This window comes from Emydura macquarii, unplaced genomic scaffold, assembly GCF_026122565.2.
Source record: "Emydura macquarii macquarii isolate MOO-44397 ecotype Brisbane River unplaced genomic scaffold, CSIRO-AGI_Emac_v2 contig_3450, whole genome shotgun sequence".
NCBI classification, from domain to species: domain Eukaryota; kingdom Metazoa; phylum Chordata; order Testudines; family Chelidae; genus Emydura; species Emydura macquarii.
The window spans coordinates 308,982-333,419 of record NW_027133587.1 but is presented as its reverse complement, the minus strand read 5'-3'; the positions used below and the strand labels follow the sequence as shown (position 1 = coordinate 333,419).

The window sequence follows — 24,438 nt, the reverse complement described above, 5'->3', positions numbered from 1 at the left end:
GAGTTAGAGCTGCTTCGGTGAGGAGCTGCAGGATCAAAGCACCCTGGACAGCGGGAACAGAAAAGGGTTGTGTCCCCTGTGGCTTATGGCTGAGTCCTTAGACCCATAGAAAGGGGCACATTTACTGCATTAGCCGTTCAGGGTATCATTCACCCTGGAAGACTCCCAGGCTCACAAGAGAACAAGTAAGAGAGCAGAGTCACCTATTTAAAGGAAGCTGATTGGTTGGAAGAAGGGCCTAGATCTATGGCCTGGGACCCAGGCCACCTGGGTTTTACTCCTGACTCCGGGGGGCCCTGCTGTCAGACCCCCCCCCCCCCCGCTCCATGCCTCAGTTTCCCTTCTCACCCTTCATCTCTTTAGGCAGTGAGCTCTTTGGGGTCAGGGAGTGGCTCTCACCCCGTCTTGAGGCAGTGGCTGGCACAACAGGGGCCTGGTCATGGTGACAGGAGGGTCTGTGCACTGCCAGGCATGACAGTGGCCCTGATCTCAGTTGGGGGGAGCCAGCAGGATGGGGGGGGACCCTATATCAGTTGGGGGATTGTCTGTGCCTGTGCCAAGGTGGGACCTGATTTCACTTGGGGGAGGGTTGGTGCAGTGCAAGGATCTGATCTCGGTCAGGGTCTCCAGCCTCCATACTTCATTCAAATTCTTACCCATGACTCTAACTCCAAGGCCTACCACGCAGTTGGGAGAAAAGTGGTCGGAGTTAAAGATTTATCATTCCTAGAAGATGAGGGTTGGAAGGGACCTCAGGTCAAGTCCAACCCCCCGCTCCAAGCAGGGCCTTCTCCAATTAAATCACCCCAGCCAGAGCAAGGCAGAGCTGAGACTGCACAGCCTGTATCACACCGAAACACCCCCCTACAGGAAAAAGGTACTGGATGTGACAAACAGAGTTAACTCTTGCAGGCCTCCAGAAAGCAGCTTTTCAGCCCAGCTCGAAGTGGCTGGGAGCATGAGAGCTGAGCCCACAGCTGGAAAGGAAACACGGCACCATTTGCAATACAAATTTTAATTCCAACACTCAGGTTCGGGGGGTGGGGGAGGTGTTCATCCCCCCCCCGTTCCTGTTCAATTATTACAGTGTGCAACCCACTCCTGAAAATAAATCAACGTTAAAATCGTATCTATAAAATAGCAAAAGGGCATGGGGGGAAGAAAATAAATCCAGATCTATTATAAAATACCAGCTGGACAGATTGCAATGCTATCAGCAAGAGCAACCAGCCAGCAGGGGGCGGTCGTGAGCAACGCGGGAATGAGCATTAATGGAAGAAAAGTCCCATTTGAGGTTTCAGCTGCCCAGCTAGAGATTAAGAGAGTCCTAGTAGAGCAAGCATCAGTCAGGAGTAGAGGACCGCTTAGCCCATGAAAAGGGATGTGGAAAAAGGGAAATATTATGAGGGCTGCATCTTTTTTTAACTACACAAAGGCCTGGGAGGGATTTTGCCTAGAGGGGGAAACAAATTTTATTTCTCTGTGAAAAAAAATATGTGAAGAAACGCATGTTTTTCTGGGAATTTGGGTGCGTTTTCGCCCAAAGCTGTCATGTGGCAAGGGAGATTTTCTTAAACAATCCAGCAAATATTTTCCTCCCACCAGCTCACTGTGGTTTGTTTGTAAATCACACAAAGAACAGAATTGGTTTGCTGACTTTCACCTACTTCACAGGACTTGTTGGAGGTCTAGCATGTGGGTCCCAAGCTCTCTCAGGCCCCTGCTGAAGTTAGAGGAGTGCTTGGGGAAAAAAAGGAGGGAGGGTGCTGAGAAAAATCTCAACAAAAAGCAGGAAAAATGGGGTTTTGGTTCAATTTTCCGCAGAAAATTCAAATTCTGACCTAATTTGATTCAGGCCATGTCTATGCTAACACTTACGTCGGCAAATTTTATGGTGTGGAGGGGTGTGAAAAAAACCACACCCTGAACGTAAGTTTCACTGGCATAAGTGGTAGTGTGCAGAGTTACCGCAGCTGGTTGAGGTGGTTTTATGATGTCAACAGAAGATCTCTCTCCCGTCGTCGGCATAGAGCAGCTACACAAGCGACCTTACAGCACCGCAGTCGTGCAGTTAATGTAGACGTGACCTCAGCCATACTGACTTCGTCCTGGGCGACGTCGTTCCGAGGCATTGGGCCCCCCTCTCTGGTCTGTAGGCCACCTGCCCATGTTGGACTACATCTCCCACAATGCACCATTGTCCCCTCTATTGGAGGAGTGCATTGTGGGAATCCCTGCTGCATCATGGGAGAGGCAGTCCAAACCCATAGGGAACTGGAAGCGCGAGGGCCCTGGCCTGCAACTCCTGGTACTCCAAATCAAAACGTTTTATTTTTGGAGGCATTCGTTTGGTTTTCCAGCAAAAAGCCAGACCTCGCCAAAGCACAAAAAGTCTCCTGGTGGCAGACACCCCAGGCGCACCTTGGAAAATAACTCCCTTTCTGGCGGGATATTTCCCATCAACCCTCGTGCCCAACCTTCAACGCATACTGCTTTTCTTCTAAGCGTGTGTCGGGCGTGGGCAAATGCACACACAGAAACGAGAAGAGATGGAGAAGATCTGAATTAAAACCGATGCCCGTCTTGATGAATGGGGGAATGGTGGGGGGGGGGAGGGGGAGTGTTAGGCGCCTGCCATGCTCCGGGGGTGAGATGCTCTGAAGGTGGGAGGCACAGACGGAGAGAATCCAATGAGTTCTCCAGGAAATTCAGCATAGAAAGAGTGATCCTCACAGGCCATCTTGAGGCGCCAGAAAGCATTAAGTGCACGATGCCACCTCTTTGTAGGTCACTGGGAAAGCAGGTGCCGCAGAGACGGCCCATTCCCAGGCCCGGCTCCCTCAGCCCAGACAAGAAATGTGGCAAGAAACATTTGACACGTTGAGCTGGAGGCGACTCCGGTGCACTGGCAGGGGTCACTGCAGTATGCACAGACACCCAGCGCCTCATCCCTGGTCTCTCCTCGAGTTCGGAGATCTTTTTCCCGCCCCGAGTTAATTGAAGTGGAACTTGAAGTGGAAATTGCCAGAGCCGAAGGGGTTAAACTCAAAAGGCCACTGGTGGGGGTGCCCGCCTCCCCCTTGCTGGTTCTCGGGGTCCAAGGGGTCGTCTCCAGAGTCAAACTTCTGCCGCATTTCTGGAAGGGAAAGAGGTGGCGAATCAGGGGGTTTCAGGTAATGGGTGTGTGACCACTAGGCATTGCTCCCCGCTAGCTGGGCAGAGTCGATCTCGCCCAGGGATGAGGGCACTAAGGGCTGGGTGTTTGGGACCGGCTGGCCACGCTTGAACGGAGGAGCCAATAGAGACATCAGTGGCCGGAGATCACCACCCAAAGCCGGGGCAACTAGGCACAGCTGGGCTAACGCAGGGAGTGGAGCGTGCAGCGAGATGCCCAGCAGAAGGCAATGCCAACGTCGTGGCCTCGGTCAGGACCGGAGAAGCTATGGCTGGCTGGAGAGGCCCCATGGCGGGGGAGTAGCTATGCTTTGGCGGTTGGGTGACTCTTGGGTGTTGTCTATTCACCACTGGCCAGGCCTTACCTGGGTCCGTCAGGACCTCTTTAGCGGCAGCGATGTCAATGAATTTCTTCTCCGCCTCCTTCTTCTCGTCCTCGGACTGGAAGTTGTCAGGGTGCCATTGCTGGGCCAGTTTCCGGTAGGCCTTGATGATCTCCTGCTTGTTGGCATTCCTAGGAAAAACCCAAGCGGGCAGAGAAAGGGCGCAGAAGACAGCCACTCAGCAGCAGATCGGGGGGGGAGGGGGGGAAGCGCAACGTTAGCCAAGCCAGGCCCCCGTCTACACTAGATATGCCACCAGAGAGTCCAGTTCAGGGGTCCCCAACTCCAGAAGGATGTTGATAAATGAGGTGCAACAGCGATTGGGCCAGGGCAGTGGGGTGGGGGGGATTCACTGTCACTGGGCCACTTTTAAATCCAGAAGGGTTGAGGTTTCCCCCCCCTCCCCCCAGATCTGCCCCAGCTCAAGGAGGAATTAATTCGGGGCAGAGCTACGGCCTGCGTGACGCCGGAGGGCAGACGGGGCTGAATCGATGGGGATCTAGGAATTTCCGGGGGCTCCCAAGCTGTTTGCATGGGTGTGTCAGGAGGAGGTTTTAGAGCATGACAGTGGGCTCAGTCACACCGATCCCCGTTATCCAGGGGTCCAGAAACTCCTTCCCATTGGGTGGCGGGTGCCCAGGGGTGCTGCAAGCCCCCCATTGGAAGCTCAGAGGGTTCTGGGTAGCCCTGGGGTCTGGCTGGGGAGATTGTGCTGCCGGATCAACCCCCCCCACCCCGGATCGAGGGCTGGATGCAACATGGGATACCCACCTCCGGATCCCCAGGATCTTGTAGTAGTCGCGCTTCTTTGACTGCTTCAGCAGCTTATGGGCCCTCTCCAGCCCCTCCTTCACCTCTTCGTTCTCCCCGTCAAACTCCTTGGCCTCCTGGTAATCCTCCACCGCTGAGAACCAAACAGGAGCCGCCTCACTCCATGCCCCGGGCCAGCCTTCCCGGGACGCAACGCCCCCAGTCAACCACCCCCGGCACCCTTTGCCACAGAACCAGCCCAGAGCCGTCGTGGCCAATTGCCAGGCATATGCTGCTGTTGGGACTTGTAGTTCAGGTGCCTCATGCGCCTGGTTCTCCTCTGTGGGCCGGGCTTCCCAGGGGAACTACATCTCTCATGATGCACCACAACAACAGTATTCCCCGATGCATCGCCTCTCCAAGAGACCCATGACGATGCATCATGGGAGATGTAGTTTAGGCACCTCCGATTCATAAAGAACTCAAACTACAATTCCCATGAGGCACGGCCTCCTATCTCCAAGAAGGCTGACTGCAGTGCATCATGGGCTATGTAGTCTGACAAGGGACCCCAGCCCTGGAACTGCATCACCCAGGAGGTACTGCAGCTGCCCCACCAAATCAATTTTTCTTTCCAGTTTTCATCTGGAGTTATTCCACTCTCGATTTCTGCCCCCAAAAATGTGGAAATCGAAAATTTAAGACCAAAAAAAAAAAAAAAAAAAAAAAAAAAAAAAAACCCCGGCCACCCCCCATTTTCAGTGAATTTTTCTACATCAATCCACTCACCCCCTTCTTTTCAACCAGATCTGTAATAGCCCAGAACTGACTCCAGATGGTTTCAGGTCGGGGTTGTGAACAAAATCTGCTGTCCCTGACGCTAACTGAACGGGGCACAAACATCCGTGCTCCTAAGCAGGGATCTCTTTGCAGGTCAGTTGGGATCTTAACTTTATTATTCACTGGTGGGGTTAGAGCAATGCCATCGTGCCAGCGGCTGCACAGACAGAGTTTGCAATCTAGACAAACAAAGGTTGGGAAGAAAGGACTTGCCACTTAGCAGGGCAGTGGCCGAGTGGGGACAGAACCCAGGAGTCCTGACTCCCAGACCCCCGTTCCAACCCACTTGATCCCACTCCCGGCCCAGAGCAGGGACAGAACCCAGGAGTCCAGGCTCCCAGTGGCTCAAGCCACTTGGCTGCACTGCCCCCAGCCCAGCTCAATAGCTGGCAAAAGGCGCGACCCCTTCCCTGAAAGCTGTGCCCAGAGGGGCACCATTGTGGGTAGCTGGGAGGATGGGGCGAGACCCCACAAGTTGCTCCCGAGCTGCCCTGGTCTGGGCCGGTTGGATCATGTCTCCTGAAGGTTCCCAAATAAAGGCCAGTTACAGATCGGCTCTCGGTCAGCCCCGTGGCCTGTCTGCTGGGGGGCAAAGTTCTCCAGCTGGCGCTCAGGGGGGCAGGGGGATGGTCCCTCTGTGCCGGGCAGGAGCCGTGCCCTACCTTTCTGGAACTCGTCATTCAGGATGTAGGCCTCGGCCCTGTCGCGCAGGATGAAGACGTTGCGCGGGTCCCGCTGGTGAGCCTCCGTGCACACGTCGATGGCTTCCTGGGCCCGTTTGCTCTGGCAGATGGGGGAAGAGACGGGTCGGGCTTCAGCCGTGAGGGCATTCTGCCCCGCTCGGCTACTGCACCGTCGCCCCTCTGGGGGATGGGACCGACCGCCCCCTGGGACACCCACCAGCCTCTCTGGACACATCCCCCAACGTCAATGCCTCGGGCATGGGGGGCACCTCAGTCTCTCCTGTGCTCTGCGTGGGACGCACGATCCGTGAGCCCTTCCGAGGACTGAAATGCTTTACTTGAACGGATGGCTTTGGGCTCCCTGGCCTGTGACTAGATCGGGCTAGGTTGTCCAATGGGCCCTTGTGGCCTTAAAAGTCTGTGAAATCTATGAATTGTGACTGCATCTCAGAGCTGGGTGTGGGGGGGATCCCTGTATACACAGCCCCTGCGTCCCACCCCAGAGGTGGCTGCATTTCAGCATCGGGCGAGGAACACATACAGCCACCCCAACCCCACTGTTTGTCTCCCGTGACCAGGGAAGCAAGGCTGTGTGGACGTTCTCTGTAAATAAGCCAGAGAGCACCAAAGAACACAGCTGACTCGTAGCACTGATTTATCAGCCAGCCCGCAAGGCCTCAGATTATCGGCCAGCTCCTGGGGCAAGGATACTTCGGAAACATGGGGCTGGTCCGCCTGCTTTTCCCGCCCCTGGCCCCCTGGGGGCACTTCCACAAGCTCTCCCCGTGGCCAGCAGGGCGGCAGCTGGTGCTCACCTTGGAGAGGCAGTGACAGATGCGCGTCTTGGCCTTGCTGGTGTAAATCACCTCTCGTGGCTCTGTCTTCATGGCTGCTTTGTACTTCTCAATGGCCTCCTCGTACCTGTGCCCCGGGAACAACATGCGTCACCCCCCAGCGGGTCAAGTGGGCAAAGGAGGGGCAGGGGAATGGGGCCAAACTCGGGGCTGGCACAAGCAGATGACTCTGGAGCACCCAAAATATGCCCGACCTATAGCGAGCCAGGACTTCCAGGGGAAAGGGGAAGTGGGGGTGGTGAGAGCCAATAAGATGGGTACCACTCTCTAGAGACCAGAGATCCCAGAGTGCCCGGCTGCAGGCAGGATGCCCCCGCTTATTCCCAGGATGCCTGTTTAACCAGCCCCTGTGCCCCAGCCCAGAGGTGGCCACATCTCAGTGCCGGGCATGAGGGTTCCCCATATAAATGGCCCCCATGTCCCACCCCAGAGGCGGCTGCATCTTAAACCCTCCACTACTCCCAGCATGCCCTACTCTTGCAATTCAGAGGCTGCGCCATTGAGATTCAGCGATGGGGGATTTCTAGCTGGCCCCCTAGAGGTCTAAGAGTGCCATGGCACACCCAGCTGGGAGGAACCAGCCTCTCACAGCCCCGTGTGCTGGGGAAGGGCCAAGCAGGGGCACGCCCGTTACCTTTGCGCTCTGACGTGCTCCTCGGCCAACTCCAGCTGCTTGGAGAGCTTCTTGACCTGCTTGTAGTGGGCGAAACACGCCTTGTCGTCCTGGTCCAACTTGAGACACTCACGTACCTGCCTGGGGAGGGGGGGGAAGAGGGGCCAGCTGGGGCAGGTGTCTGGGAGGCTGGGCCCATGCCTCCGAGATCCCAGCACGCCCCTGGTTCCTGCTGCATCCTCCGGGCAGGGTCTAGTAAAAGGAGGCTCAGCAATTGGGCGCCGGGCAGAAAAAGCTTGATGCCGGCCATGTCACATCCATGGGTGCAGGAGCCTTTCACCTCCAGGGTAGGGATTCAAGGTAGCCTGGTCAGGGTGTGTGTGAGAGTGTGGGAAGTTGGAACTAGGGGTGCAAATGAGCCAGGGGCCTCCTCGTACCCCCATCCCCAGACCCCGTGCCCCCCCCCCACTCACGTCAGGGCCTCCTCGTGCTCCCCCAGGCCGTAGTAGAGCTGGCTGAGCTTGAGGAAAGCCGGCCGGTTGTCGTTGCGGAGCTTAGTGGTGGGCTTCAGATCCAGGATGGCCTTGGCATAATCATCCAGCTGGAGGTGGCACTCGGCACGCAGCTCCTTGGCCTCGGGGTCCCACGGGGAGATCTGCGGCCAATAGAGCAAACGGGAGGGTCCTGAGCATGGCCGAGTCCGCGCCTTGGTGCCACACCGCATCGGGGCCCGCAGCAGGGCCGGTTACAGGGCCCCCAACTGAGCCCTTCCCAGCCCCTGCTCCGCAACACACCCCCTCTGCTGGGATGGCAGAATCCGGCTCTTTCGAGGCCCTGGCGTGGCGGGAAAGAAGAATCCAGGCTGGAAGGTGAGGCTACGTGCTGTATATGTAACAGCAAAGGCAGGAGGACAGGTTGGGTGGTTGGACCCGACCCACCTGCCTGGACTGACAGCGAACTGTGTTTCGACGACAGATGCACCCTGGGAAAGGGGGCTTCATGGTGCACTGGTGGGGACCAGATAGCTCTATGGCTTCACTATCACACTTCCAAGTTCTCTGTGTCCCACGACACTCACCCGCCCTCCTGCAGCCTCACGTTGCACCCCCCGGCCCCGACACATCCAGCCTTGACCATCCCACCCCGCCACAAGCTTCCCGCACAGTTGCCCTGGGCGTCCTTCCACCTCCCGAAGCTCCCGTGCAGTCTCAGCCAGCCCAGACGGCCGTAGGCAGCTGTGGGATTGAAAATGGAGCTGGCTTGTAGACAAACAGCCCACTGCTGTCTTCTGTCCGCTCGTTTGTCCGTCCTTGGACCGGGCACGGCTCGGAGCAGCACAGGTCCTGAGAGTCGAGGGGGTTACCTCAGGGACCAGTCTGATCCAAGGAGTTTCCTGGATCAAAGCATGTTTGCTGCCAAGAGCAAGAAACTGGGCGCCTGGAGTTTTCTGGTTTTCCATGTAAATTGCAGGGGAGGGGGGGGGGGGGAGGGAAGTTTCAACACAACACTTTTTTTTTTTTTGCAGAAAGCTTCTGCTTCCCCAAGGAAAATTTTCAATTTTTGGTTGAAAATCTCACCGCCCAAAGCCTCTCTGAATTTAGGCCCAACCCCCTGAAATATTTCCATTTGGCAATGCTGCTGCATTGCCTTGTGGGAATTGTAGTTTGGGTGGCCTCATGTCCCCATTCTCTGCTATGGGCCAGGCTTCCCAGCTGGACTACATCTCCCATGATGCACCACAGCCAGGGAGTCCCATCATGACCCCGCCTCTCCTCTCCAAGAGGGGAGATCGCACTGTATCATGGAAGACGTTGTTTGCATGATTTGTTTCCAATCAGCTCTACAGACCAGGTTCCCAGGGCAGATATCTCCCACGATGCACTGTGGTCTCCCCTCTTGGAGTGTGAGGTGGTGCATCATGGAAGTCTGCAACTGTTGTGCATCATGGGAGATGTAGTCTGGGTGGGGAGCCTGGCCTATAGACATAAAACGGGGAGATGAAACTACAACTCCCATGAGGCACCACACTCTCCCTCTTGCTGATCCACAGCAGTGCATCATGGGAGCCCTGATTGAGAAGCCTCATGGGAGACATAGTCAGTCCAGGGAGCCCATCCCATGGAAGAGAATGGGGGACAGGAGGCAGCTGAACTACAACTTCCATGATGCACTGCCTCCCTTCCCCCAGAGGGAAGACCTTGGTGCAGCATGGGGAATGTAGTCTGACCAGGTTACTAAGGATCATTGTAGAGCTCTGAGCACATCCCAAAGTGTTATTATCCCTGTTTTACAGATCAGGAAAACTGAGGCATAGAGCAGTGACAGGCTCAGGTTGGCAGCATCCCTGGGAGACCAAGCATCGCTCCTCCCCACTCTCAGAGATGGTGTGATCCCCACAGAGGAGGACGCCCCTTGTCCCAACTGATACCTCGATGACTCGCTCCAGAATGCTGATGGCTGCCGTGTAGTCCTTCCTCTGATAGGCCGTCCGGGCCTCCTGCATGGACACTTCCAGCTCAGAGAGCCTGGCCAGCTGGTTGAGAGCCTCCTTGTGGCTGGGGTCACTCTGCAGCTGTGGGAGTTTGAAGGGGAAGCAGAGGAGAAAAATAAAGAAGGATTGGCAGACACCCAGAGGGGCCCCTTTGGCAAAGGGAAAGGGTCCTCCGGCTGGGCCCACGACTCCCAGTGCAGAGATACAAACTGTTTTCCCAGCGATCCCCCTGCATGCAGAGAGACAGCACAGCAGGGGGGAAGCAGGAGGGCGAGTGGGGACACCACGGCAGGGATGGGCGACGCTACACAATATAAAGCAGCAACACAAGAACATCAGCTCGGGTCGCTGAGCTCCTGCAGAGACACCTTTGGATCCAGGACCCGCCCCCACCACAAGAGGTTCCATTCCCACGCCGCTCACAAGAGCCGCCTTGGGGTTCCTTCTCCCAGGACTCACCATGGCTTCAAAATCCTGCTTGGCCTCCTCCGTGTTGCCCTGTTTCAGGAGAATGATGCCCCGCTGCAGCCGGGCCTGGAAGGGACAGAGAGCAGATTCTCAGGGCGAGAGTGACTGCAGAGGCAACAGTACAGCTGCGTATCAACTGGAGCCGGGGCTGCTCGGCGCATGACAGATCCCAGGCCTTGCTAAGGTCCGATTCAGCACCGTTCTTCACGTGTAAGCCCGGTCCGTTGCAAAGGTCAGGCCCTCGCACTGTTCATTATACACGTGCTCGAGTGCCTCGCCGAATCAGGGCCTTAAGGCCACCACATTTTGCTGACAAGGTCTCAGACAATGGAGGTGCCAAGTTAGGTTCCTAGGTGATGTATCCTAAAGCCCCGGAGGGAGGAGTCTCCATAGCATGGAAAAGTCAAGGCTATCTAGGCATTTTTGAAATGTTTAATACCCATCTCTTAGTTAGCGCTTTTCACCTGTAGAGCTCAGAGCACGTCCCAAAGGATATTCAGCATCATTATCCCCCGTTTTACAGATGGGGCAAACTGAGGCACTGAGCAGTGATGGGCTAGATTTTTTGAGGTGTTCTTACCTTTCAAACAACCTGGCCGAAATGACTTTTGAAAGCAGAAACAAACATTTCACCTATGCTGCAATCAAAGACCCACAGCACAGCCGCAGCCGGGTCTACTGACTGAGGCTCGTGGGTCTAAAAACTGCAGGGTTTATATTCAGGCTGGCTCTGAGATCCTGCATGTCTACACTGCAGTGCCATGCGTCTTTTATTGCAGTGTAGACACATCCTCTAAGATCTGCTCTACTTCAAAGAGGAATTAGTTGAGGGAAGTTTGCTGGCCTGTATTATGCAGGAGGTCATACTGGATGACAATGCTCTCTTCTGGCCTTGCAGTCTATGAACACCACCACCTAGCTCTTATGTGGAGTTTTCCATCCCGCCATGCAGCGTGACCTCACACGCACCGGATGTGTGTGAGCTCATGCAGTCCAGAGGACGTTGTTTTGCAAAAGCAAAACGGCAGTGACTATGCATGTACAGTGAGTGTGAGGTCACGTGGCAGGAAGGACGCTGTTTTAAAAATTGCAACTTCCATGCCGTCTGGGGTAGTGGGAAACAACACATCTGAAAATGGGGCCATGCAGGGAAAAGGTTTGGGAACCGCTGCCTCAAAGTGTTATACGAAGAAAGTTAGTATCACCAATTCCAAGACCAGAAGGGACTATTGTGATAATCTAAGCTGACCTCCTGTATAGCAGAGGCCAGAGAACTGCCCCCAAAATCACTCACTAGAGCAGATGTTTTAGAAAAACATCCAATTTTGATTTTCAAATGGTCAGTGATGGAGACTCCATTAGGTCTATTTGACAGATGGGCAAACTGAGGCAAACAGAGGTAAAGTGATTTGCCCAGGGTCACCAGTCGCAGAGCTGGGAATGGAACCTGGGTCTCCAGTGCTTTATCCACTAGGCCCTTCTGCCTCCCACAGGATCTTTTGCAAATCCCAGCCTGCTTTCAGTGGTATCTCCCTTAGGTACCTTGAAAACCTGGGCCATAAAAGACATATTTAGGGAGAAGAAAAATAGGCTGCCTGATTTTCCGGACCTGTAGCGGGTGCCACCAATATGACTGGTAAATTTTATATGGTGCTGCTCCCCATTGCACCTCTGCTCCTAGAATATCAAAGCACAGACCCTGGTTAATTCTGGGCGGGGAGTGTCATTAGCCTCAGAGAGAGACCCTGAGACAGAGAGAGAGGCCAGGACTGGCCTCAAGCCAAGCTGGGAGGCAGTCAGGCGAATCCACCCAGCTCTCCCAAGTCATGTGCCTTCACCACCTTGTTCTGGCCACAAAGGAGAGGAATGACCACGCTATTTACTTCTTTGCGTCAACACGATTCCAGCCAAGCTGGTTTTGAAGCAACTTTGGCAGCGCGGCGCTGGCAAGGAATCGTTTTGAATAGCTGTGTCTGAGCTCAGGCAGGGATGAGAAAGAGACTGTAGGCAATGTTATCTCTGTATCTGGTGAATATCATGGCTGGTATTCTAAGTCCAGCTCTGGGGTTGCACAATTCCAGGAGGAGGATGACAAATTGGAAAGAGTTCAATGAGAAGCCGTGAGCAGTGATTAAAAGATTGGAAAACATGCCTGAGAATGAGAGATGGCAGGAAATTGATCTGTTCAGCTTATTAGAGAGAAGATGAAGGGGTGACTTGATCCCAATTTCCACATACCAATGTGGAGAACAGCAATGTGATAACAGTTGACTCTTCTATCTAGCAGACAAAGATCTAACAAGCCTCAAAGGCTGGATGTTGAAGCTGGACAAATTCAGACTGAAAATAAGGTCTACATTTTTAATCGTGAGGGTAACTAACTATTGAAACTGCTGATCATCCATGGCCATGTTCAAATCATGACTGGATGTTCTCCGAAGAGATCCGTTGTAGTGCAACCAGGAAGTATTTTGGGGGAATTCTCTGGTGTTTTTTTAGACATAAGGTCAGAGTAGGTGATCGTAGTGGTGCTTTGCAGCCTTGAAATCTATGAATCTGGGTCTCCCACACCCCGGCTGAGTGCTCTGACCTCCAGGCTAGAGCCAGTTCAGAAAGACCGACTCTATAACCTGGGATGTCAGAGCAGGGATTTGACCCTGGGGTGGCTTTCTGTCTGCTATGAATGAACCAGCCGTTTCCAACCTATACAAATTCTCCCTCGAGCAATTCCCGACCAGCTCTGCCTGTAACATTCACTCCTTACAGAACGGCAGCCAGAGGGCCAAGCATTCCCTGGTTCAAAAGAGACACAACCGCATCCCCCACCAGAGCAGCGGCCCCTCAATCGCTCTGCACGTGGCAGCAAAAATAATCTACCACTAGCGAATATCCCTGCAGGCCAGAGGTGGGGACGGTGCGTGGGACTTACGGCTAGGAAGTCCGGCTTGAGTTCAATGGCCTTCGACAGGTCGGGCAGCGCCGAGCGGAACTTGCCCATGGCCAGGTAGATGGTTGCTCGCTTGTAATAGGTGAGGTAATTCTTGGGGTCGCTGTCTGTGGGAGGTAGAATACGTTACTGGAGCCCTGCCCCCGGTTTCCTAGCCTCACCTCCAGTCTCTTAGGCCCACCCAGCTTTGTTCTCCCTGCCTCTTTTGGCCACCTTACACATCACAGCCACCTGAGACTGGGTAGGGAAGCAGACCTCTGCCAGCTCTGCTTGTTTTATTGCTACTCCATCCTCCCACATCCACCTGTCACGCAGATTGTGATCTCTCTGTCCAAATCACAAGCAAGGCTCCAAGGCCCTACCTCAGGCAATCAGTCCAAGACTCTTCCTAACGATATCCAATTTGGGAAGGGATATGGAATGAAGTTAAGGCCCTACCAAATTCGCAGCCCATTCTAGTCAACTGCACAGCCATAGGATTTGAAAACTGTCCAATTTCACAGTTTCAGAGGTTTCCATCTGAAATTTCATACTGTTGTAACTGCAGGGGTCCCGCCCCAAAAGGGGGTTGCAAACTTCTTGTAGGAGGGCAGCAGGATTGCCACCTTCACTTCTGTGCTGTCTTCAGAGCTGGCCTCTGAAGGCAGCAAGGAGGTGTCTCTGATCTCTCCTGTGCTTCTGTGAGTGCCCCAGGCCTCCCAGCAGCATGGGAGAGATTGGAAGCCTCCTCCGGCTGCAGGAACCTCCAGGGCTGCTGCTCGGCCCTGGACCTTCCTGCAGTAGGGGGAGGTACCAGAGGTGGGTCTGATCTCCCAGAGTTGCAGGGCTTAAGCCGATCTCTAACACAGACCAGGCTGAGATCTGATGTGGGGACAATTTTCCCCTGCCTGCTATTGCAGGGTTCTTCGATCTTCCTCCAAAGTACACTGGCTACATGGACCGTGGGTCAGAGTCCACCTGGCCGTTCTTCCATCCCTATGAATCATCCTGTTTCACCACCCACTTCCCACCAACATCAATGCCCCAGTCACATAACTGCCCCACACCTGTCCCCAGCAGATCCGCCTTTGCAAAATGCCCCTCCCTGCCCACCGTCACCAGGACATTCCAGACGCTGCCGTGCCGATCCGACGTGCTCCCTGGCTAGCCAACGATATCCCCTCCTCTCCCCACCACCTGGCACACTTACCTACGGCAGAATGGTAATGAGATAGTGCCTCAGCCAGCTGTCCGGCTGCCAGCAGCTTGCGCCCCATTTCCAGGTGGTTCTCGATCTCAGCCTGCCCAGAAGCCAGCAAACCTGCAGGGGACAACGTGGCCTCAGCAGCTGGAGGAGCTGCCCTAGGGAGGCGGAGTCAGGGCTGGGTGCCCCACTGAAGTCCTCATTTCAGGAGATGGGGCCCTGACCTCAATCTACACACCAGCACACTTAATGCCACTCCAGCATAGAATCACAGAGACACAGAGTTAGAAGGAACTGCAATGGGCACCTCGTCTAACCCCCCACCAAGATGCAGGATTTCTTGTGTCTAAATCAGCCTAGCCAGCCGGCTAGCCAGCCCCCTTCGGAAACCCACACATGAAGGAGCTTCCACAACTTCCCTAGGCAGCATCAAACTGAACAGCCCATCCCTTCCCTGCCAGCCCCACTCTCATTGCCGCGCCCTGTTTGTATTAGTCCCACCCTTTCACACCCAGCCCAACCCCCACCCTGATAGCCCCATCCCCTGCCACACTAGCCCCCAGTCTCATAGTCTTACCCCCTTACTGCCAACTCTGACCCCACCTTCCCACCCCTTCACTCTCACCCCCTCTCCTGACCCCACCCGCTTCCCCACTAGCCACACCCCCGCTCTCTGGGCCCCACCCCCTTCCCACACCTCTGCTCTCTGGGCCCCACCCTTTCCCTGCCACTCAGCCAATCGGAGCTGTGCGAGGGAGCCTCCCGGGGTGGGTTACCCCCTGGCTGCCCCTTCTCCGCTCTCTGGCCCCACCTCTGGTGCCGGCCCAGCGGGGGGGGACGGGAGGGGGCTGGCTGGGGCAGCACCAGGGGGTGAAGCAGGCAGCAGGTGGGAGGGGCCAGGGGTGGAGCTAAAGTGCACCCGGAGATGCACTGGGAGATGGAAGGGCGGGGCCACATCGGAGGGGGGCGGGGCTAGGAAGCCGGTCGGCCAGCCAGGTGGGGGCGGGGCTACAAGCCGAGTCACCCGGGAGAGGGAGAGGCTAACAGGCGGCCAGTCTCGAACGTACGGGGCGGGGGGCTCCCAACGGCGAAAGGGGCGCGGCGCGGCGCGGCGGGGCCGAGCGAGTTCTGCGGTTCGCCCTGGGGGGCGGGGCTGGCGGGGAGGGGGAGAAGGAAGGGGCACTTCCGGCGCGTTGCCACGGTTACCTGGGAGCTGCAGGTCCAGCAGGACGCAGACCAGGGAGGCGGTCCAGAGCAGCCGCCGCCCGCAGCGCCACAGGCCCGGCCCGGCCTCCATGGCCCGCTCCGGCACCACCACCGCCAGCCCGCACTTCCGCGTACCGCACTTCCGGCCGCTCCGCCCGCCGCCCGAATCCGACTCCGTGGTAGCGGCGCCGCTTCCGCCGGCCCTTCTGGCCGCTGCGTTCTATGGTTCCTCCTCCACCGGCGCGCGCCTACGGCGGGCGCTCCGGCCCCCCGCTCTCTGTGGTTCGGCCTCGCTTTCTGGGCCGCTCTAGCCTCCCGGCTCTATGACCCGTGTGCGGGAGGACTGCCTGCCGCCCACGCGCTTTCCCTTCAGACTTCCGGGGTTCTCCCGCCCCACCTGCCACGCCAGCCGGGCGCGGTGGACCAATCGGAACGCTCCTCTTGCAGACGGACAGCGCCGGGAGCCAATAGTCGCGAGGGGCCGGGACTGGGGGTAACGGGGGCAGGTGAGAGGGGGAGCTTGTGGGGGGGGGGGGGGCTCGTGTGGGGCGGGCGGACTCCAGAGAGGGGGTTTGTGGGGCTGGGAGTGGGAAATTGAAGTCTCTGGGGAGCACCCGAAGGGGGGGGGGGAGCGGGTCCCTGGGATGGGGGAGGAAGGGGATCGTTGGGGCTGAGGGAAGGGATCCCCCCCCAAAGGAGAAAGGGGAGTCCCTCCCAGGGAGCTGCGGCGTCTGTGGGGCAAGGGGGGGTCATAGGTGAGGCCCACTCGAGAAGAGAAAGGGGTTCCTGGGGAGGGCTGGGGGGAAGCTGAGGTTTCTGGAGTCCCCCACAGGGATGGGGAGGCCTTAAGGGGGAGGCAGCCCCCACCCCCCGAGGGAAGGGGTGTGTGGCTGGGAGAAGCTGGGCTTTTTTGCGGAGGAGCTCACCCCCACATTTAGGGGTGAGGAGGCATCTGGAGCTGAGGGAGGAGGGCGAGTAGGGTGGGTCAGCGGGGCTGGGAGAGGAGAGCCCCCTATGTGAAACGGCATGGCGGGGCGGGGTGTCTCTGGGGCTGGGAGTCCCAGGCGAAGAAGATGGGGCGGGGGGGAGAAGCCAGATTAGGGGCTGATCCTAAGGGCCAGGGCCTCCCCTATCCCTGCAGGGCTGGGGCCCGGGCTGGAGTGCGGGGCCAAGGACGAGTCCTGCGGTAATGGGGCTGCACCCCAACATCCAACCCCACTCGCCCACCCGCCCACTTCTTGCCTCTCTCCCAAGCAGGCCGTGGGGCGATGGAGCCCAGCTGCAAGCGCAAGAAGATGGAGGCGCCAGAGGACCCCCCGTGGGAGGCGTTGCTGGTGCTGCCTGAGCTGGAGTCACAGGAGGTTGAGCTGACCCTGGCCTACGCCGCCCCCGTCCTGGTCAGGACTGAGACGTCCCGCCTGGTGCGGGAGCTGGCAGCCGCATGCCCCCTGACGAAGCTCCCGCACCTGAAGCGCGTGCGGGCGCGTGGGGGAACGCGGCCACTGGAGGTGCTGCTCTGCCTGGCCGGCTCCTCCCGGGGCGGAGGGGCCACATGGACGCTGGCAGAGCTGCTCCCGGATGGACAGGTGGACGTCCGTGGCCTGGGGGAGCCCTTCCTAGTGCAGGTGCCTGCCCGCGCCCCCCTCACCCGGCCCCAGTTCGAGGAGGCCACGCAGCACTGGCCCACGGCCTTCCACGAGAACAAGCGGACCAGCCAGGCGTTGGCCGGGCAGCTCTTCACGCCCCAGGACAAAGTGGCCATGCAAAGTCACATGGAACAAGCCATCCATGCAGCACGCCGGGGGGCGGAGCTGGGGATGGTGCCGGTGGGTGCCGCTGTGGTCGACCCAGCCACAGGGCGGGTCCTGGCTGTGGGGCACGACTGCAGGAACGGCCTCCACCCACTGTTCCATGCCGCCCTGGTCTGCATCGACCTGGTGGCCTGTGGCCAGGGCGGAGGGGCCTACAGCTACTGCGACTACCCCGCCTGCTCCTTCCTGCCCCTGGATGGCTGCCCTCTATCTCCTGATGGTCTGCCCTACATCTGCACCGGGTACGACATGTACCTGACCCGGGAGCCCTGCGCCATGTGTGCCATGGCTCTGGTCCACTCTAGAATCCAGCGGGTCTTCTACGGGGTGCCCTCCCCGCATGGAGCCTTGGGGACCAGATACCACATCCATGGCCGCAAAGATTTGAACCACCGCTATGAAGTCTTCAGGGGCGTCCTGGAGGGGCCGTGCCGACGCCTGGGCCAGGAGCCCACTGCCCATTAGCTAAGTGGCTCATTTTATAGAGCTTGTTTTTATATCATTTGTTTTAAAAGCTGTGCTTTAATTTAAAAAAAAAAAAAAAAAAAGAGAAACCAATAATAAAGTTGTTTTAACGGGGATCTGGCTGCAGTGGTTTCCAGGGCATCTTGACCACCCTATCTTGGCCTGTTTGCCCCAGGTCTGGATGGGCTTTCTGGAGGACAATCATTCTGCCAGGTAAAGGTAGGGTGACAGTGCAGTTCTGGTTGTGTGTGCCAGCTGCGGATAGCGGCAGAAATCAATCCCATCCGCACCCCGCTCAGAGCAGGCAGGAGGCAGCAGGGTGAAGAGAGAAAGAGAGCACCCTCATCCCTCCCAGCAGACAGCAGGGCTCTTCACATTCGTCACTCACTTGCTAGCCACAGGTTGACACAGGAGATGGCGCCCCCAGCAGGGTCCAGGGAGAACTCCCTGGTGGGAATCCCGATTTTCCTCCCCTCCCATCAGCAGTTGGATGTGGGGAATGGGGCATCTCCCTTAAGCCTCACTGTTGAGTGCCTCCTTCAGAGCAGCCTCTGGCTTGTAGGTTCAGGACCCAGCACTTAGGATCTGGTCAGTTTTCCCAGCGGGTTTGCTTCCTGTTTCACAAATCGGGGAATTTCCACCAACCCCCCCCCCCCCCCCCATGGGTCTGTTCCTAGTATCTGGGCCCCATATTTAACAAATCCCAGCAGGTTTGTCACATCCTGTCCCCCTCCCGTCTCTGCCCTGCGTATTCCCTGCCCCCTCCCGATGCTCCCACCTCCTATGCATTAACTGCCCCTCTGCCTTCAGCAGGAACCCACCCGCCCCTACCTGAACTGGCTCTGTGGCAGCCATTTCTGTTCCCTGTGCCCTGGGAGGATGGGACAATCTGAAGTGAAACGGGTCAGCAGCCTGTCAGGAGGTAAGGGGTGACTTGGGAGATTTCAGGACCTTTAGTTCATTTCACAGCATGATTCCCCCCCACCCCCGGCTCTTTTCCTGCACGGTGAGGTGTGAGGCTCTTATCCTGGCAAAACACTCAGTCCCTGGATTGCAGCGCAGACCCAACCCCTTCCACCAGGACCAAACATGACGCTTTTCAAACCTGTTTTATTCCGCCTTTTACAGGAGATGTAAAAAGTGAACTGCAACCTTGTTTTTTTTTTTTTTTTTTTTTTTTTTACTGCAAATAAGAGGTCTCCAGTTGTGATGGAGTCCTAGGGGATCGGGTTCTGGAAACACTCGGGACGCAGCCAGTCAGGACCATAGTGCTTGGAATCTGGCCCCCTCAGGTCTCCACACACCAGCACTGTCGCCTCCTGAATCTGACCTCACAGCATTCAGCCCTCTTGCTCCGCCTGAACTCCACCTGTGGGTCCTCTTGGATGGGACCCTGGGGAGCTACTACACGCCCCCAAAGGGGCCAAGCCCCCCACCTCACAGTCAGAAGAGATTCACAGCCAGCAAGGGAGTCAGACGGGTTTATTAGTTCTCAGGATCTCAGCGTAGAGAGACTTTGTTAGCAGATGAATCAGAAGTTACAGCAGCGACCAACTAGGGAACTCCAGACCCTACATTCTTGGGCCCGGCTCCTGATCCCCTTTAGGGGGAACTGGCCCTTCCAGCCAGCCATCCCCAGGCACTCCCCATTGCCTCTCCCCAGCCCTTTGTCTTTCCTGGGCCAGATGTTCACCCCTTGTTTCCACCTGCCGAGACCCATTACAACCTGTCACAGCTGGTTGACCCAGGGCCAGGTGTCTTGGCTTATTGTCTGTGCACATGTGGCTGGGGAAGGCCCATCCACCCTCTAGTGGCCTGTGCAAGGATCACACTGAAATCCATGGGTAACGCGTAGGGGAAACTGAGGCACAGTTACACTCTAGTGCTCTCTTCCCATTCAGAGCCCATCTGTACACACTGTAGCAGCCTTATTACTCATTCAGAGTCAATCAGCCGATGGAGACTCCTGAGATTCTGCTGCCCCTGTGTGGCCATTTTCTGCCACTTGTGGAAGCTGTCAGACTCCTGGGTCTGCGGATATTTTGTCCCCGTCTCATCTTGTTTCACACCGTTCAGGATGTGGTTCCTTTTCCCAAAGGGAAACACACCGGTGAGATCAGGATTCACTCTGAATCCCTGTCAGACATCACAGCAGGAGTGAATCTGCCAGTCACGGGGCTCACTCTGCTTCACATTGTTCCACAGCTACCAGGCGCACACGGGGTCTGTAGGCCGTGATGCCCTGTCGCTAACATGGTTATTGGTCTGAAATGCCCTCGCAGCCCATCAGAGACAGACACGTACCTGTGTCGCTCCCCAGCTCCAGGTGCAGAGTCTGTAGGGGAAGGAGAGGATGGGAGAGGTGAGAATTCAGGCCTTCACATTCATAGGGAAGTTCCTCTTGGTTCTGAATGTCACTGCTGTTAATTACAAGATGATGACCCAGACGGAGGGCACGTCTACACTACCAAATTATGCTGCCCTGCTTTATATTGGCCACCACAGTTAGGAACTCGCTTGTGTGCTTATGTGCTTGCCTCCTTGTGCCGGCAAGGTGTCCTCGCCAGCAGCCCCGGTGTCGATTTCATTCCCAGCGTGGGGAATTGCGGGACGCTCCCGAAGGCCGGTAATGATTGACAGAAGCAACGCAGCGTCCACACAGACCCCATGTTGGTGTCGAGTGTGGCTCTACACCGCTCAGGGAGGTGGTGTGATTAAGCCGGCGCTTACGGTGGCAGGTGCCAGTTTCAAGGGATGATGCTTGGAGAGCCTAGTCGACACAAAGCAGCTTACGTCAACCAAACTGTGTAGCGTAGACCAGCCCTGATGCCAGCTAAGCCGCTGTTGCAGACAGCACCAGCCCCACAAGGCTGCTCCCATGGGGAAGGGCAACTTGCTAAGAAAGGCTGTGAGACGGAGTGCAGGGTCAACAACATCACTAGAGCTCCCAACCCCTCCCCAGGGCGAGGGTCGCTCTAACGAAGGGAGATGCCTCCCCTAGACTCCCATTCACCTTTGAATCCCAGCAGCTCTTCCTGCAGGTTGGCACTTTTCAGAGAGAAATTGCTGAGTCTCTTCTCCAGCTCCACAAACCCCGGCTCTGGCTCCTCGGACGTCCTGGCCTCCCTGCCAGGGAAAGGAGGAGGGGAGAGAAATGGGCCCGATCCCCAGCCCCAGAGCCTGTAAACTCCAGGAAATCTGTATCCACGCTTTGTCACCTGAGATGGTCGATGCCCTCAGCCCTGCGCTCTCCATGGGCCCAGAGAGATGGGACGTGGGGAGACACTCAGGCAAGGGATGGAGACAGGTTCAGGAGCTTTCTCTGGGATGCTGTGCTATGTTTCTCTCAGGGGGGCTGAGCCACGCTGTATGCTGGTTTACTCCAGTAACAAGGGGAACCAGCACTGAGATTACATGGAAAGTGAGGAGACAAAGACCAAAGAGTGGGGATATCCCACTTGCTGACTGTGGACACAGACAGAGTCTGGATCTTCAGCACAGAATGAACCTGGGCCCATCCATACCAAAATCCCTGAGCTCTTCGACTGAAGCATTAACAGTGGGGTGTCCAACCCATTTGGTGGAGGGGGCCGTATTCCACTGTCTGTTAGGGTCAGCAGGCCAGGGCATCAATTTAGGGCTCCATACATTGCTTTGTTCACAACCATTGGTCTCAATGGGACACCCATGTACAAAGAACAAGGGGAAAATCTGTCCTTTGGGTAGGAAATAAATTTTTAGTTACTTGTATTTATTAAATCTTCCATTGTCACATTTACTATTACTCAAAGGGAAAACAGCCCCCTCCCACACCTGCTACGGCTCCTGCTATTTCTAATCTGTTTGCCTTGCTTTCCCCATTTTTCTCTCTTCCTTGTCTTTGCGTCTCTCCTTGGTTCTTCCCTGCCTACAGCAACCCCCAAGTCCTCCCCCGCCCCAAGGGCTTCATTCCACCCGCTCAAGTGATCAGCCATGGACCATTGAAGGTTGACATTCAAGTGGTATCATTTCAGTTGAGACTCCAATGAGATTAACAGGTGCCTGGAAACGTCACACCTCTCTGATCCCTGGCTTCCAGTCTTTGGCAGACACACAAAGGCGAGGTTGTCTCCATTTGCATTTGGGAGGGTTTCTTTGTAACCAGGAGGAAGGAAAACTTGCTTTAAAAACACCCCAAAAGCTGAGATTCTGCGCACGCTGAATACAGGATGTGGACACGTCAATACGCCAGAGCCATGGGCCCTATATGTCTGACGGCCCTGCCATGACCGTATTAGCTGTCAGATAGTAACTGGCTCTTCCCTGTGCTGAGGCAGTCATTAGGGGAGATGTGATCGCAGGCACCGAGCCAGCGTGTCACACTCCAAGGATGGGGGAAGTGCAATATTTAGTGCAGTTTCCAAGCGTAACTGAGCATGAGGTGGAGTGAAATGGAGCCAGGGACTTACCTTCCCCCTGCACTCCCAGCACCCTGGAGAGGGAGAGAAAGAAGAGGCAAGTCAGTGGGGGGTTGCCTCAGGCTGCCAAGGCTTCCTGCTTTACAGTGGAATCACCACAGGAGTCCCGGATCTTTGGGGAATTTCAGACACTTGGGTTCTTGTTCAGAGAGCAACTGCCATCCATCCCCCCTGCAGGGACGGTTGCTCTCAGCAGCCCCAGCCATCCCTGCCGGGAGGTTGCCACTGAAGCAAATTTCTCCCCCAGCACTTTACAAAAAGAAAATGTTTCTCTGCCTTGACAGTCAAATTACCCCCAGTGCTGAGAGCCCCACAGCCCCCCTCACCCCAATAAACCCATTAACCTGGGGTGAGTGGGCCTTAGGTCTGCTCCGTTTGAGGGGAGTGGATTTCACCCTCAAAGTACCAATGCAGACAGACATTTGCAGGGCAGGAGAGAAGGTCCTGGGATTGCAGCGTCCAGGTCTCCCAGGATACATCCCTGGCTCTACCACAGACTCACCGTGTGACCATGGGCAGGGCTCTGCCCCTCCCTTTGCCTCGCTTCCCCCTTTGTCCCACAGGGATCACACCCCTGACCCTGCTTTGTAAAGTGCTTTGGGGTGTGGGGCGGAGAAGCTCCTATAGAAAAGCTGCAGGTTGTTATTTCAATGACACAGCCTGACCTGCAGGGATCGGCTCAGCGGCTGCTGCTCCTCCTCTCCTCCCCTCTCACTGAGCAGGGAAATCTCCCGGGACAGTTTGCAGATGCCCTCATCCCTTCTCTTGACAATGGCTCTCTCTTTCTTGTCCAATCCCCTGCTCAAAGCAGGACCAACCCTGACTAAATCATCCCCCCACAGGGCTTTGTCAAGCCGGGCCTTGAAGACCTTTAAGGATGGAGATTCCCCCACCTCCCTAGGTAACCCATTCCAGTGCTTCACTACCCTTCTAGGGAAAAAGTTTTCCGTAATATCCAACCTAGACATCCCCCACTGCAACTTGAGACCATTGCTCCTAGTTCTGTCATCCACCGCCACTGAGAACAGCCTAGTTCCATCCTCTCTGGAACCCCCTTCAGGTAGTTGAAGGCTGCTATCAAATCTCCCCCTCACTCTTCTCTTCTGCAGACTAAACAAGCCCAGGTCCCTCAGCCTCTCCCCATAAGTCATGTGCTCCAGCCCCCTGATCTTCTTTGTTGCCCTCCACTGGGCTCTCTCCAATTTGTCCACATCTTCCTGTAGTGAGGGGCCCAAAATAGGACATAATACTCCAGATGTGGCCTCTCCAATGCCGAATAGAGGGGAATAATCACTTCGTTCGATCTGCTAGCAATGTTCCTACTAATGTAGCCTCATATGCTGTTAGCCTTCTTGGCAACTAGGGCACACTGCTGACTCATATCCAGTTTCTTGTCCACTGTAACCCCCAGGTCCTTTTCTGCAGAATTACTGCCTAGCCAGTCGGTCCCCTGTCTGTAGCAGTGAATGGAATTCTTCCATCCTAAGTGCAGGACTCTGCACTTGTCCTTGCTGAACCTCATCAGATTTCTTTTGACCCAATCCTCCATTTTGTCTACGTCACTCTGTATCCTATCCCTGCCCTCCATCTTATCTACCACTCCCCCCATTTTAGCATCATCTGCAAACTTGCTGAGGGTGCAATCTACCCCATCCTCAAGATCATTAATGATGTTGAATAAAACTGGCCCCAGGACCAACCCCTGGAGCACTCAGCTTGTTACCGGCTGTGAACTAGACATCAAGCAGTTGATCACTACCATTGAGCCCAATGATCTAGCCCAGGGGTTCTCAAACTGGGGGTTGGGACCCCTCATGGGGTCATGAGATTATGGGGGGGTTGCAAGCTGTCAGCCCCCATGCATGCTGTGGCTGGGCTGTCACCCCTTCAGATTTGGGTGGCCAGAGAGCAGCAGCTGCTGGCTGGGTGCTCTGAAGGCAGTGCTGCCGCAGCAGCAGTGGGGAAGGGTACTATGGCATGGGAGTGTGGATGGCTAACATGGATGGTCACCTCTTTTTTGGGGGGTCATCACAGCCTGAAATATTTTCAAAGGGGGTCTCAGAAAAAAAGTTTGAGAACCCCTGATCTAGCCAGCTTTCTAGCCATCTCATAG

At 56.1% G+C, this 24,438-nt stretch overlaps 2 protein-coding genes across 5 annotated transcripts; one reads left to right on the top strand and one right to left on the bottom strand.

Moving 5' to 3' along the window:
- Window positions 1-649: 649 nt before the first annotated feature.
- LOC137144299 (dnaJ homolog subfamily C member 3-like) lies at window positions 650-15,739 on the bottom strand. Its single transcript, XM_067534509.1, has 12 exons — window positions 15,593-15,739; window positions 14,393-14,503; window positions 13,186-13,310; window positions 10,248-10,322; window positions 9,726-9,869; window positions 7,771-7,952; window positions 7,319-7,438; window positions 6,646-6,751; window positions 5,810-5,930; window positions 4,329-4,461; window positions 3,540-3,688; window positions 650-3,136 (listed from the first exon to the last, which is right to left on the bottom strand). Exons 1-12 carry the CDS (start codon window positions 15,681-15,683, stop codon window positions 2,994-2,996), a joined length of 1,500 nt encoding a protein of 499 aa, XP_067390610.1. The 5' UTR covers window positions 15,684-15,739; the 3' UTR covers window positions 650-2,993.
- A 126-nt stretch (window positions 15,740-15,865) lies between these two features.
- Window positions 15,866-18,399, top strand: ADAT3 (adenosine deaminase tRNA specific 3). 4 transcript variants are annotated; one of them, XM_067534525.1, is made up of 2 exons: window positions 15,866-16,098; window positions 16,847-18,399. In XM_067534525.1, the coding sequence occupies exon 2, from the start codon at window positions 16,861-16,863 to the stop codon at window positions 17,866-17,868; it is 1,008 nt and encodes a 335-aa protein (XP_067390626.1). In that variant the 5' UTR covers window positions 15,866-16,098; window positions 16,847-16,860; the 3' UTR covers window positions 17,869-18,399. The 4 variants fall into 4 exon arrangements, with proteins under 4 accessions (XP_067390626.1, XP_067390623.1, XP_067390625.1 ...); XM_067534522.1 differs by having other exon boundaries at window positions 15,977-16,098; window positions 16,850-18,399; XM_067534524.1 differs by lacking the exon at window positions 15,866-16,098 and adding an exon at window positions 16,151-16,162 and having other exon boundaries at window positions 16,850-18,399.
- The last annotated feature ends 6,039 nt before the right edge of the window (window positions 18,400-24,438 follow it).